General features: G+C 49.5%; 1 protein-coding gene across 1 annotated transcript in view; it reads right to left on the reverse strand.

Moving 5' to 3' along the window:
- The window catches only part of VIPR2 (vasoactive intestinal peptide receptor 2), a 70,455-nt gene extending 58,728 nt beyond the window's left edge, over positions 1-11,727 (reverse strand). The window contains exons 1-2 of the mRNA XM_030308925.1: positions 11,648-11,727; positions 9,457-9,556 (exon numbers count right to left, since the gene is read on the reverse strand). Of these exons, the coding sequence (XP_030164785.1) occupies positions 9,457-9,556; positions 11,648-11,710 (163 nt within the window). The 5' untranslated portion in view covers positions 11,711-11,727. The remainder of the gene's footprint in view (positions 1-9,456; positions 9,557-11,647) is intronic.
- Between the last annotated feature and the right edge of the window lie 3,050 nt (positions 11,728-14,777).

Raw genomic sequence — 14,777 nt, forward strand, 5'->3', positions numbered from 1 at the left:
GCTGCACCATCTGTGGCAACGGCTCTTCCCCTCCTCCCCTACAGCGGACACCTTCATGTCCCGCCTGGGATGTTACTCACTTGGCAGGCTGCTCCGCTCCCAGGGCCACCCTAACGACTCCCCTCAGAAGCGTCTGCCCCAAGAGCCTACCTGAGGCACAGCTCACTTTCCAGAATCCCTCGGTAGGCTCTTTATTCTCAGCAATCCAGGCTGGGGGTCAACTCCGTTTTCCTTTCCCTGTTCCTAGCCCTTCCCCGGGCTGACGCCCTGCACTCCCAACACGTGCCTCTCCCCTTCACTGTTGGTCCAAGCCCTGCATCTCGGAGCTTGAGAACACAGCCAGCACCCGGCCCCCCAGTGGAAACACTCCCTCCTCTGAACTCCTGAGGAGCAGGCAGACGGGCTTGCGTGGATCTTTTAGTGTCTCAGGGTACTGAGCCCTGGGGCTCACAGGACAGAGCCGAAGTGCTGGGGAAGGGGCAGTAGGAAGGACGTGCTGCCCTTGTCATTGGGGCTACGTGGGCAGGGCCCCACCAGGCATCCTGGCTGCACCCCCACTGCCCTCCCAAACAGGCCTCTGTCCTCTCTCCGCAGGAAAGGAGGGAGCTGTGAAGAAGTCACAGATTTAAAAAGCTGTGTTAATATCTCCCTGGGATAGGAGGGAGGGAGTCTTCGGAAGTAGCTCTTGGGCTGCCAGAGCACTGCTGACTGAGTCACAGTAAGCATGCCATCCCAGGGGGGTGCAGACGTCTGGGAATGCTCTGGGCCATGGATCTGTCATCCCGGACCTCCCGGTCTCCACCTGCAGAAAGACCACAGCAGCCGGAGACAGGCCTATGTCCACACAGAAGAGCAGAGGACTGAGGGACCCCACCAGGGGTGTGATGAGGAAACTAAGGCCAAAGGCACAAGGTACCAATTAAGGTCCTGTCCCGAAACTTCAAAAAAACCATCACTGTAGGCCAGAGAAAAGGAAATGCTGATTTCACAAATGATGGAATCCCTTATGCAAAGAGGTAGCTTCAGCTGAACATGCTGACAGTTAAAGTGAGCACTCAAGAGACTTAGGCACAGTCTCGGCTAATAGATCGTGTAGTGTCAAAGGAATCTCCTGTCTCTTTGAAGCAGACACTAAAGAGGAAGGAAAATCCTTTTCTAAAGCATGTTCTCGCTAAGATACCAAACATGGCTTTGTAAAAACAGCATTTGACTAGGAGGCCAGGGACCTGGGCTCTGTCTGCCACCAACTTTGGACGAGACTCTCTGAATGTTCTTTCGCGTTTCTATACTTCGACGTGCCTTGATCCAGATCAGGATGGAGGGCTGCCCTGACATCTGCCGTGTGCACACCTGCCTCCTTCGTCCTGAGACAGGGCCCAGCCTCTCAGGGACACAGCATGCCTGGTGCCTCCCTCTGCCCTGCACACTGGTGGAATTCGCACAGCCTGTGCTTCTCAGATCAATCCATGCCAGAAAGGAAGGGTCCCTCCAGCAGAAGCCTTTGTGCCAAGAGGCTGAGGAACCCGGAGAAGGGACGCCTGCAGTACAAGAGGGCGTGTGCTCACTGTCATGACAGAAGCAATACCGAGATGCAAAAGGGCTTGGCCTGGTGGCAGGGTGTCTGGGAGCCGCCATGTGGGAGTGAATCCATCCCAGGTCTGACACAGGACACATGACGTCACTGAACAGGAGGACTGCTATGCATAAAGTGTGTGTAGTAACTTCACAAAATACTGGCCACTGATTAGCTTATTATCAAAAAGCATCAATTTTTCTTGGAAGTGTTCCCACCCACCCTCACTCTGTCTTATCTCTGAGTAAAGACGATGTAAGTCCTTAATCATTTTTCTATCACTGTCAGTTTCTGGTTCCAAGTAAACTGATGTTATTGTATGCCTACATTGTCTGGTTTCCCCTCAGAAATCCTACTGCCTTTTGACTCAAAGCCCTGTTATCCCTGCTCACCCCATGCCGCTGGGGACGTGATTTGGGGTTCCGAGAGGGGGTGATCATGTTCCATCCAATTTCGCTTCATGCCTTCCTTCCTGGTATACACTCAATAAAAACATGCTGAAAAAATTAATGAAAGACAGACTCAGCCAATGTGTCTGCAAATGACAAGACAGCCTCATTTTCACTCATGCCATGATACAAGGCAGCCGCTCAAAACCAGAGGCTTGGCCACAGGGCATTTCAAAGCAGCTCCCCAGAATTGGTGCTTGACCCAGAAAACCCTACAAAGCCTCGCAACTGAACACCTTCAAATCTCCAAGTCCTTGTCAGGAAGGGCTGCCCAACAATCAAAACCGTGCAGGAGAAAATCCACCAAGGATCTGAGGGGGTCATGCCATAGTGATACTCGTTACCTTCCATCCTCCAATGGCAGCACTGGCCCCGTGCCAGGACAGCCAGCGCCAGGCAGAAACCGTGGCTCTGTCTGACGTGTGTGCACAGAGCACAGGTGCGGGGGGGGCTGGGGGCCTCCACAGGGCTCTCATGCCAGGGCAAAAGACCCCAGAGACAGCAGGCTGCAGAAACTCCCACCTGTACACACCGCACGTGATGGGTGCGCAAACGGGAAACAACAGAACGTCAGTCGAATCAGAACTTGTGCTGCCAGGGTCATCTGGAGAAGAAACCCAGCTTTACAGCCCAATTCCCACCAACCAGAAGAGCAGGAGAACATGCCACTGGTCCTGTGAGAATCTGGGGGAAGGAAGAAATTTGGGCTTAGAGGGGAACACACGAAGCAAAGAGGCAGAAGCAGTGAAGGCCATTGTTGAGCCGCTGAGCTGAGCCTTGGGGTCACCAGCACCAAGGGACTTGGGCCGGTCTTAGAAGGGAGGACAGAAGTGACCCTGGTCTGAATCAGTGCAGTGTGAGCCCACTTCGAAGTCCCTTCCTGGGATTTAACCTCAGGTTATAGGCTTCTTCTTCCAAATAAGATCAGCGATCACCGTGGCTTCTAGGTGTGCAGGTATCTCACTTACGAGAAACCGATTTCTTGTTTACGATTCCTGTTGTGAGTCTAAACATAAAAATTTAATTCAAGGTAGAATCTTTCTCAGTGAGATTTTTTTCCTGTAAAAAGTAAACTTAGAATCATTACTTGCAGAAAATTCAATAAATGATTATTGATTATTTATATAACCAAGGCTACTAGCTGATTCTAAGGAGTTTAGAATTACGAGAAATCTAGTCAAGAAAAAAAAAAAGACCCAGTTCAATGGGAAAAAACAGATCAGGCTATTTAATCTATCAGCCCAAAGAGATATTTGGACTAGAAAAAGAGCCCACCATGTCAGTGGGGAGGGGAGGGGGAAGAAGCGGGCCTCTGGCACCACACGGACATCAGAAGGGCAGCTGCATTCTCCTTGGCCGTGCCGTGAACTTCCAGAATGCCTCCCTTCAGACCCACATGAATAGAAGATGGTGGGTACTCTGTTTACGCATCTGCTCGCGTGTCTGTAAGGACCAGGGACAGAAAGCCACGAATATGGAGCTTGCTCTTCAAGGGCTCGTGCTCTGCAGGGAGAAAGACAACCACAAAGCAGATGGAGCATGTGACAGCAGGGCTCTCTGTGCACGGGCCATGCTGGCCAGAAACAGGTGCCTCGGACAGGTGGAGATCCAGGAAGAGTCTGCAGAAGAGACAGCTTCCTCACTTGATTTTCTGAAAGGGTTTAGTTCCCTTTGTGATAAAAAGGTGCAAGGAAGAGATGAGACATAAAATGGGATGTAATCACTTACATTTTCTGTGACAAAACCATCACAGAAATAAGAAAGCTGTTAACAAGTTATTCAGTCACATGAGGAGAAGGTTTCAATTTCATGATCAGTGGCTTGAAGGCCACCGTCAAACGCTGGTGAAGTATTTTATTCACATGAACAAATGCAGGCATTAGAGCACAGCTTGTAAGCTCCCTAAAAGCCCAGGAGCCTGGGACAGACGGATGAATAGTATGTTAGAACACTATGCATCTCTTAATAGAATATTTAAATACACAGCCGTGACCAAATACATTGCTGAAGTTGAAAACAAAAAGAAAGACCGAGCACAGACCGGAGTGTATGGGTACGTGGTGCCTGGCTTACGTCTGTACAAAAGGGAAACGGGGACACATTGCACACTGTGTGCGCACGGTCTTTAGGAGGTAAGGGAGGGGTGCTGGAGGTTTGGAGTGGGGAACATTAGCCATTAGACACGTTTTTGAATGGTATTTTTTCATGTGCATATATCACTTAATTTTTAATGTGAAAATTTTCATTAATTTGTTCAGCAAAAGCTTATTCAGTATCTTTTTAAATGCCAAGTACTGTGTAAGACCTTGGGCCGTGATGGGGATGAAATGCCCTCTCCCCCTTGAGGACAGTGTGGGGGGACAGCGAGCCGTGGTCACAACAGTCATGCTGTGGAGAAGAAGAAGGACATTCAAGCCTACTGAGAAGCCGCTGTCCTGGGACGAGCGCTGACAGCTTTGTCCCAACTGTCTTTTTGAGAATGTCTGTGAAACAGGTTTGACGGACAGGCACAGTGCCTCCCTCTGGGCTGACCCCAGTAAATGAGAGAGCATCTTTCTCTGGAGCAAAGGCTGGGCGGGAGGGCCAGCAGCCTCCCGTGACACTGAGGGCTCCTCAGCTGTGACACAAACCGCCCGCGGGCACCGCGTCAGTCCTGTGGGATCTGGGGAAAGGGAGTATGTGAACATGACACCCCAGCTGCTTGTTTGCTGGGAGCAGTCAAGTCTGTCTCTGACCCAGGGTCCCAGGCCCGCAGGCATCTGTGAAACCGTGGCGGCCCAACTGGTTAGCTTGCAAGTATGGGGACTCCAAACCCCTCACAGCTCTTGACACATCGATCAAAATTAACGTAGTAAGCACCCTTTGTTTAAAAAAGTCAGAGAAAAGTAAGTCTTCTAGTGGAGCGCTTCCCATGGCCCTGGTCCTAAGCTAACATTTGCCATCACGGCCATTTCAGCCCGGCACCTTCATGGTCCAGCTCAGGGGGTGGAGCTGCCAGGAAAACCCAGGCGCCACCTCTGCTCCTCTCAGACACAGTCCACACCCCTCCAGGTCTAGGCAGGAATAATACAAAGTCCCACGGAAGTTCCTGTCCGATCTGTGCACAGGCAAAGCCTGCAGGAGTGGACTCATGCCCTCCCCACACAGGTCAGCCCGGGCCACCGCTAGGGAGCACTGCCGGATTTTAGCTGTATTTTTAGGCACCTGTGGCCTCGGAAGGCCTCATACGTCTATCAGGAGCATTAAGTTAGTCTTGTCGATGAATTAACATTAAGTGGCAAAGCTCTAAATACTTCCTAAGCTTTTCTTCCTTATAAAGTGAACCCTTTAAAGGGGTTTAGAATGAAATTGTTTATTTTGTCTGGATTTATGTGTTTGTGTTTGTTTTAGATTCAGCATGTAATAAAAAGAATTCCTTGTCAGATTTATACGAATCACCTTACTATAACTGAAAGCTGGTTTTCTTTGTTTCTGTTTTCACACCAATTTCTGAATCCTACAAATTTAAAAGTAGATACTACGGACCCTTAATGTCTCCTCTCACTTTTACTTTTGCCGAAAGTGAGCAAACATACACTTTCATCCGATCAGAATGCCTTCGTTCTGCTCCTGGCTTACTTCATGTACAGTGTCTTTATTCTGGTGACTTATTACTACCTATAACCCTGGCACTTGAGCTCTGCATATTTCAAAAAGTAAGAAAAAAAGGAGTTTAGAACACAAATTGTCTCTCTTTACAAAAGCTGACGGGTGGCCAGGCCTAAAGGACTGCCACAATGCCACCTGTCTCCTGAAGGGCAGCTGGCCTGTTAGCGGGCTCTTCCTGCAGACCCAAAGGTGAAATGGGTCACACGCAGATATTTTTGCTATAGAGCTAACAGTAATAATAAAAATTTTCAATTTAAGAAAATGTCTAAGGACTCACACTTTGTCATTGCAAGAAAACTGAGGGACGTTTTTCTCCACCACTCCACACAAGGAAGATGTGTGACGGCCTCTATCTAAAACTACCATGTTCTCTCTGCTCCAGCTGATGTCAAGGTGAACTTAGTGATTTTCAAAGACTCTGCCCTTACTTAGATACTGCCGTCCAGCCATCTGGTGTGGGTCACAGACAGATCACCTCTGAGACCCTGAAGACCAAGGCAGGAAGGGCGTGTGAAGGAGACCCTAATGAACGTTGGAAACGTCCTGACCCGTCTTCGTACCGTCACATGCAAGAATCTGACAGCTTTCAGGCAGTGTCTGTCTGCCCCAGAGGGGGTTTGCTTGTCTCCTGCCAAACTTTTTAAAAGAACTAGTTGCAAACTCTTAAGAAATTGGAATATTTTATGTATAAGTTTGCATTTCCGTGTTCTCTGAACACGGGAACTGGGCAGGCTGGCACCTGCATTTCCTTACGGTAACAACTGAGGGTCGTAAGGAGGACCTGCCATCCACAGTTCCCAACATCCCCACCGTCCCATGTTGCCCCTGCCCTGCCACACGGCCACCAGCTCTCTCTTAGGCCAACCCTTGAGACTCATGAAGGGCTGGCCAGGGACTAGGGGTCAGACCCGTGCCTTTGGAACAGAATAAAACTAAAAGGACATTGTTTTGAACTAATGAATTCCACACCCCATCTATGTGAGACAACTAGGGATAAAGAATCTTTCATATATTAAAAAAACCCTGATTGTGGATCGTAACATCCTATTTCATAATGGCAGAAAACCTAACTTCCCTGAACTAGTCTCGTTTCCCGCCACACAGCATCCATGAGGTGAGTCACTGGCACAAACTTACAGATGCCCCTTCTGTCCTGCTTTGTCCGTTATCCAGCCAGCCCCTGGCCAACTGGGATGGGATTCCTCAGAAGGGAAGTCATGAGCCATATTCTAGTTTTTAAATGTTAAGTGTTCCTTGCTGCCCACTGAAACAGTGCCAGTTTTCTATTTGTTAACAAAATGTTCTTGATGAATGTGGGAAATCAAGAGTGACAAACAAGCCACACTAAGCATTCTAGGAGCTTTTCCCTAAAACATCAGTTGTGAGAGAAGCAAGGGGAGGGAAGTAGACCCCAGATGCACGCGAGGGACAGGTGTGTTGTCTGCAAACAATCTATCAACAGTCATGAAATCGAGTGCAACCTGTGGGCATGTGCCAGCCATGTCAAGGCAATCTTCCCTCCCGCATTTCGGGAGTGTCTGTGCATACCCACAGCGGATGGCAGAGGGCCTGGGGAGTCTGCAGGAATTGGACGTGTTCGGCCCCATGGAGCCTGTGAATGAATGCCCTTTGAAGAGTGGAAGAACTCACATGAAGAAGCAGGTCTGTTCATGCTCCAGGAGAAAAATTAACGCCAGTGAGTGAACGCCATTTGTGGGCAGCCTCAGAACACGTCAACAACTTGACTGTGCAATAATGGCGTGAGGGGGGTAAAGTTCCCACTCTCCAGGAGTCTGTGGACAGCCCGGGGTCACCTACCGAGGATGCAGCAGACAGCATTCCATCCCCCTTCATGCGGGAGGCAGTGTGGACGGAGCTGCAGGGCCCTGGGTCCACTGGCCACTCACCAGACAATTCTTAAGTCTGTCTCTTCTCAGCATTTATTTGTCTTAAATCTCTTAATTTTCACCACCGGGAACAGACCTCAGTGGCCATGACGACTGTTTCATCTTGAGGTTCTGGCTGGCCGAACCAGTGTCTCCTCTGTCCTCACACCTGGCTCGTGGTCAGCACAGAGTTCTGCACAGGAGTGACGCCTGGTCCACATTTGCTGTGGGGCTGAGCTGCTTCATTCGCCCTTCTCTGGTCAGAGCTCTACCAGACCATTTGGAAGATGTGGCCTCAGGACCATGTGTGCATTACCAAAATCACAGATCTTTAAGGCTGGAGGAGTCCTGGGGTCACAGACCTCATTTTTCAGCCAAGCAAGCGGAGGCTCCAGAAGGGACCAGAAAGAGCACAGGATGTCTATGTTAGTAGAGGTCTGGTGCCATGCTGTCCAGCATGGGAGCCACTGGCTGTGGTGAGTACCCGAAAGGTGGCGGGTCCAAACTGTAGAGCAAAATAAATGCTGGCGTTCTAAGACTTGGTATACAAAAAATGTAGATTTCTCATCAATATTTTCTATTGATTACAAGTTGAAATGATAATGATTTGGATGTATTTGGATATACAGGCTGGGTTTCTAAGACTTAGTATACGAAAAATGTAAAATTTCTCATCAGTATTTTATATTGATTACTAGTTAAAATGATAATGACTTGGATACAAGTATTAGGATAAAGTATATTAAAATTAATCTCACATTTTTAAAACTTATTTTAATGTGGCAACTAGAATATTAAAAATTCCCTATGTGGTTCATATTCTATTTCTTCTGGGCAGTGCTGGTTTAGAACAAAGCCCGTGTCTGTAACTCTGGTCTGAAGTCCCTCTGCAGGACACTAAACTATTTGAACACATGACATAGTCTTACTTTGATTTTAATTTGAAAATGGACAGAGAAAAAGAAAGTTGAAGGACAAAAGGTTTTTGCTACTGTTATAATTTGGGTGTTGTCACAGCACCTTTCTGAGTTTATAGACCTGGAGTGTGTCTAACTGGAATGTATGTGGTCCCAGCATGTGTCCTTTGACCTGGAGAAAATAAAAGGAGCAAATTCACGGTATTCACAATAGGGGATAGACACAATAGCGTCTTTGGGAAAACACAAGTCTCATTTTCTTGTTTGATTTCTGACATTTCCACAATTCTTTTTTTTTAAATATATTTGGTGGGGTTTTTTTTTTTTTTTTTTACTGTTTATTTATTTATTTATTTTGAGAGAGAGAGAGAGAGAGAGAGTCAGTGTGTGTGTGTGTGTGTGTGTGTGTGTGTGTGTGTGTAGGGGAGAGGCAAAGAGACAGGAAGACAGAGAAATCCCAAGCAGACTCCCCACTCAGCATTCACCAAGGAGCACAACACAGGACTTGATTCCATGAACCATGACATCATGACCTGAGCCAAAATCAAGAGTCGGATGCTTAACTGATAGAGCCACCCATGCGCTCCTCCACCATTCTTAATTTGACAAAAAGAATCTGTGATGTGACTACAGTTTTTAAAGGAAAGAAATCAGATACTCATTCCGTAGAAATGGGAGTTGCTTTTGCAAAGCATAACAATGCCCATGAAATTATTTCAGTAACTGTTGCTATTATGTTAAACGATGGATACCGTTACTATTAAGGATTATGGCTTTCTTTCAAAAGGTTTATTGTGTGAAGGATTCTGCCGCCCCTAATATTCATAGGAGTTTTACCAGCATTCATTAGAAAACAGTGGAAACAGACCTTTTCGTGAAGACGCAGGTGACCTTAAAACCTCAATGTTTAGAGTGAGGCATCAGCTATCTGCCCGTCAGGTTATCTAGCTAGGACCATCACACTCACCCCGTGACTACCTTACCTTTGTATTTTTCTGTTTGAGTTCTTAGAAGCTCTGCACATTTTGTCTCTTCCTCCTGTATTTCCAGATGAAATCGACATTCTGGGTGAACACTGTTCACCTGGTCAAGGTTTAAAAAAATGGAAGTGACTAAAAATTCCACCAGAAGAGGAAAGTCAAACAACAGTTCTACAAAATAAAATAAAACACCCTTCGGTTCCAAAGTGCTCCCCAAATAACACTCATTTAAAAGCAGTCACCTTCATATTTCTGGCATGGTTATGAAAACAAATTCACTTTGTGAAGGAATTCTAAAACAAACATAAAATCTAATAAAATATTTTTTTTACTGAGCAGGAAAACAGCTTACTAACATCATACACTGTATGATGTTGGTACTAATCTGGCAGTAATAAAGCTCTTTGATCCTAATCATCTTTCAGTATTGGAGCCCTCCATTTCGTGGTCCTTGATTTAATTAAAGGATGTACATATCTCCTCACAGACCATTCTCAATGCCCACACGCTAGCCCAGACGCCTACACGCCTCACCTAAGGACCACAGCCTCTGCATCTCAACAGAGCTCTAATAGGATAACATTATTTGTAGAGACTGCAGGTCGCGTCTGAAACTTTGGAATTGGTGCGAAGGAGATTTTCAGGACGATCAGAGGGGTAAGCAGGGAGACGAAGTGTGGGAAGGGCTGCGTCACTGTGGTTGCCACCAAACAAGAGGTGGTTGACTTCCCCTCCCAACGGGTCGCAGGAACCAAAGGTGTAGTTAATATTGCCCATTAACGGTGAAAAGACAAAACGACACATTTCAGCCTTAGAAGAAAATATTCTCTGATTTGCTTTCATGAAAATCCAATGTTCTCTGTTTTTATTCCCCCACCCCAAGTGCTCACACAGCAGGCTGCATACCCCCTCCCGTGTCTGACCAAAATTTTATTTTTACTCTAAGAGAGTCATGCTCTGGGTAGTATACAATGGCCATCTCTACTTAATTATCCTACTATCAAAGAGGTCAGCTAGAACTCTAACCAGAAATCCAGTTTCTGAACAGAATTAAGAGGGAAACGTTGATACTTTCGCCACATCTACCCTCATTTTAAGAAAGACACCAAGCGCCTCCCTGCAGCCCATTTCCGGACAACCACCAAACTGTAGAAACTCCTGGTTTCAGACAGATTGTACCTTCCTATCTGAACAAGTCAGTGGTTTACATTTCAGAATTAGGAAAGTTATGTTGACTTAAAACATGTTTGTCAAGGTATAAAAAGACACTGTGGTTTCTGACATTCTTGGAACACGCAGAGCAAGGACTCACTTTGGGGCATCTTAGAAATGAAAGCTGCATCAGCCAGAATAACTCCTGGTACTTCTAACTCGCTGGCTCTTTCAAAGCATTAAAATCACTAACAAAGGTCTTGTCCAACCGCCTTCCTCTGAGGGAGGAGAGGCCTGCTAAGCCTTAGCACCAGACAGGGGAGTTAGTAGGTTCTCTGGCCCCCCTAAGCGGTGCGATCACCACCTCCCTACATAGCCCCGCCCTCGGCCTCACCTCCTCAGGAGGGGCTGGGGCTCGGTGGGGCCGGGACCGGCTGCAATACGCACTCAACCGGCCACGACGGCCTCGCTCTACGGGGGAAGCAAGACACAAGGCTGACAATTTTGTTTAAAAGGTCTTCAAATGACAGGAATGTCCCACTAATACAGTCATTTAACAAACTGCTCTGCAGGGCATCATTTCCTGCTGTGCTCTCGTAGCGACGAAAAGGGTATTTTTCCGAGAGGAAACTTTCTTTAGCCACAGCGTGTCCCTCGGTGACACCCCGGAGCAACTACGGGAGGTGGGGGACTCCTCACTTCCCTCCGGCGGGGGAAGGCCGTGCAGGTGGCCGCAGCCCGGTCCCCTGACCCCGCTCGGGGCGCCACGCGCCTCGGGAAGACGCGGCCGAAGCAGCTCCGCCGGGACCAGCGCCCTGGAGGAAGCTGGGTCCCGCGCCCCGCGAACCCGGGGCTACAGACGCGTCTCCCTGAGCCGCGGGGAAGGGTCCGCAGCTCCCCCAGACCCGGGGCGGGGCGCGCGCGGGCGGGCGGGCGGAGGTCTCCGGCCCAGCTCCCACCCCCCACCCTCCACCTCCTGGACGCGGGAGGGCAGCGCAGCCGGGGAGCCAGGGCGCGGACCCGGGTCGCGGGGCTCACTCACCGGGGCGAGCAGCCAGCCGCAGCAGGTCAGCAACGCGGGCGGCAGCAGCGCGGGCGCCCTCATCCCCGCGCCCCCGACGCCCTCATGGGCCGAGCCGCGGGCGCGCACCCCCGGCTCCCGCGGTCCGAGCGCCGCGCGCCCTGCAGCTGCCGTGGGGCGGCCGCCTGCTTCCCCGCCGGCCCCGGCTGCTCCCCGCGCCCCGCGGCTCCGCCCCCCGCGCCCGCGGCCCCGCCCCGCGCCCCCTCCTCCCGCTCACCGCCCCACCCCCCTGCCCCCGCTCGCGCCTTCAGCCGCTGGGAAAGCGGAGAGGAGATGGCGGCGGGGGGCCGGACGCTCGCAGTGCCCGCCCGACCCCAAGTGGAGAGGTCAGGGGAAGAGCCACTGGGGAGTGACCCCCTTTGGGAACAGGCTCCAGGTGTGAACCGAGATGGGTTTGCGCCCACTTGTGTCCTCCTTGTTAAATAATAAGCGAAAAGACGCCCAGGAAAGTGTCCAGAAACCCAGTTAGGGTGCGTGTGCTACCTTCGAAGCCGGGGGAGGAGGCTAGGGGTGGGGGTCGGTTGGGGCAACTGGAAATTAAGAGGAAAATCAGAGTGCGTTTGGGTTTGGGCAGATTTCCCCCTGGTGGCAGGTCCTGCCTGCGTCCAGCGGTGAAAGCCAGAGGGGCCGGCAGGTGCAGAGGCCTGAGACAGAAATGAGCATTTCCTGAGGCATCGCGTCCGCTTTAAACTTCCCAATGGATTATTTTAGCATTACAGCTAGTTGCTGGGTAGCTAGCAATGAAGAATGAAACAGATAATTTTGTTGTGGTTTTGACTTTTCCTTTGAAAATAATTTCAAACTTACACAGAGGTTAGAATAAGAAAAGTTCAAAGAACACCCTTTAAAAAATTATTTTGGGGGCACCTGGGTGCTCAGTCAGTTGAGCATCAGACTTCGGCTCAGGTCACGATCTGATGGTTCGTGGGTTTGAGCCCCAAGTCGGGCTCTGTGCTGACAGCTCGGAGCCTGGAGCCTGCTTCAGATTCTGTGTCTCCCTGTCTCTCGCCCTTCCCCTGCTCATGTTCTGTCTCTCTGTGTCTCTCAATAATAAATAAACGTTAAAATTTTTTTAAAAATTATTTTTAATGGTTATTTTTGAGAGAGAGGGAGAGACAGAGTGCGAGCAGGGGAGGGGCAGAGAAGGAGGGAGACACAGAATCCCAAGCAGGCTCCAGGCCCTGAGCTGTCATCATTTATTTAGATTCAGCTATTCAAGTTTTACCTCATTAGCTTTTTATCATTTGTGTCCTCTGACCACTCCTCCCCCTCCCCGCATGTGTCCATTAATACCTATCAGCCATCTGTCTATCGTCTATCTATCTGTCTGTCTGTCTATCATCTGTCCTGCTGGGAACAGTAGGAGAGGCCAAGATCTGGATGTTCTACGTGTGCAGTTTGGGGTCTAGAAGCTTATTGATCCTGGGTCCAGTTTGACAAACATTTCTTTTACTCACTATTCAACCCTGAGCAAGGCAATGAACTTTGAGCTATATGTCCATTTGTAAATGAGAATAAGGGTACCTGCCTTCCACCTCAGAGTGTGGCTGTAAGAACCAAGATCATTAATGCATGCATATATGTTTTGTTGTTGAGGGCCTACACTCTAAACATTACTACATCGGGTTCAGGGCAAGACACAAGGTGTCTTCCCATGTCTGAGTTCATCTGACGTGAAGGAAGTGGGATGACAATGAGATACAGGCTAATGGGAGAAGGAGGAGTTGGCTTCTTGCGGGAGGGGCTTGGAGGAGTGGCCACTTAAGTGTGACCGTTCAGAGGAATGGTTACAGGAGGGAGACCAAGACTGGAGAGTGGAAAGCATCTCAGATAAAGACCTTGGGCAGAAGCACAAGGAACAATGAAGGTGCTGCCAGCATCGGAGAAATCATGAAGTGTGGCCAATTTGGGAGGCTTGAGAACCTGACAGATAATCAACCCGATGGGGAGCAAAATCCATACTGTATGAGAGCCACAATTATACACCCTGCAGATGGCACGCACAGCCAACTGCTCTTTAGTTCTGACTGTTCTTACCTTGTTCAGAATTCCCCCTGATGGTGGGATGGGTGGTGCTGTCCCTTTTGGATAAATGCGCACTCTCCCAGGAATTTTCCCACTTTCCTTGAAGAAGGGCCTATGTGTTCTCAGAGCTGGGAGAGGAGTTACTACGTGGGGGCCTGATGCGGTGCAGCATTGGCCTAGTTTTCTGGGCCTCTGGCACTGGACTTACTGACTGTGTTGTGCTGATGCCTTGCAGAAGTGTTGGTCCCTATCCTGGGCTCTGGTCACAAGGGCCCTACCTCTGCCTCCTGCTCCCCCAGGTCTTCTGACCACACCTGCCCTCGGCACCTGCACTTGCCAGTGGAGAGGGCACCCAGGAGGGGGTGGGAACTGTAGGACACATTTCAGCTGCCCTCCCCACCTGCTGCCTGGACACCTCTTCTGCCAGCACTCCCTTGCCCACACAGCACACATTTTCTGGCACTGTTTCGCCTGTGGCTCCCCTGGGTTTTCCAGGCTCAGCTCTGAGTGGAGAGAACCAAATCTTTCATGGTGGAAGCTTGAGCAGATTAGAAGCCCAGAAACCTATCGATTCAGTGAGGGGAAGCCTCAGATCTTCCTGGTCAGAAGGGAGTGAAATCGCTCACAACGAAATACCAAAAGAGGAAAGTAAGCTTTGAATACACATGACTCTGAAGTCCTTCTGGTTCCTCTGCCGAGACGAGTAATTCTGGGCACCATATCTGCTTGGGTGGAGGTCACTCCCACACCCCCCAAGGCCATTGTTAACTTGTACCTATGAGGAAATTCGCCATTTGCTGTATCCCAATTTGTGTGACTTTTAAAAGCCTGGATGCTAGATTTCAAGAAAACATGTACTTCCTCTTGCCCCCTAAAAAAAGCCTGGGGTGTTGGAGAACACTTTTAGTCATTTGCCCGCTCACAACTGTGTGTCTAGGGGGATCAGAAGGCGGTCACAGGCATGCCCTTCTGGGCCTAGACCCTGGCCTTGCACCCCATGGGTCTCCTGTGGTTTTCCAGTCCTATAGGCACCGAGCAGCATGGCTCCTTATGCCCTATGTACCTC

The sequence above is a fragment of the Lynx canadensis genome, chromosome A2 (assembly GCF_007474595.2).
Source record: "Lynx canadensis isolate LIC74 chromosome A2, mLynCan4.pri.v2, whole genome shotgun sequence".
NCBI lineage: Eukaryota > Metazoa > Chordata > Mammalia > Carnivora > Felidae > Lynx > Lynx canadensis.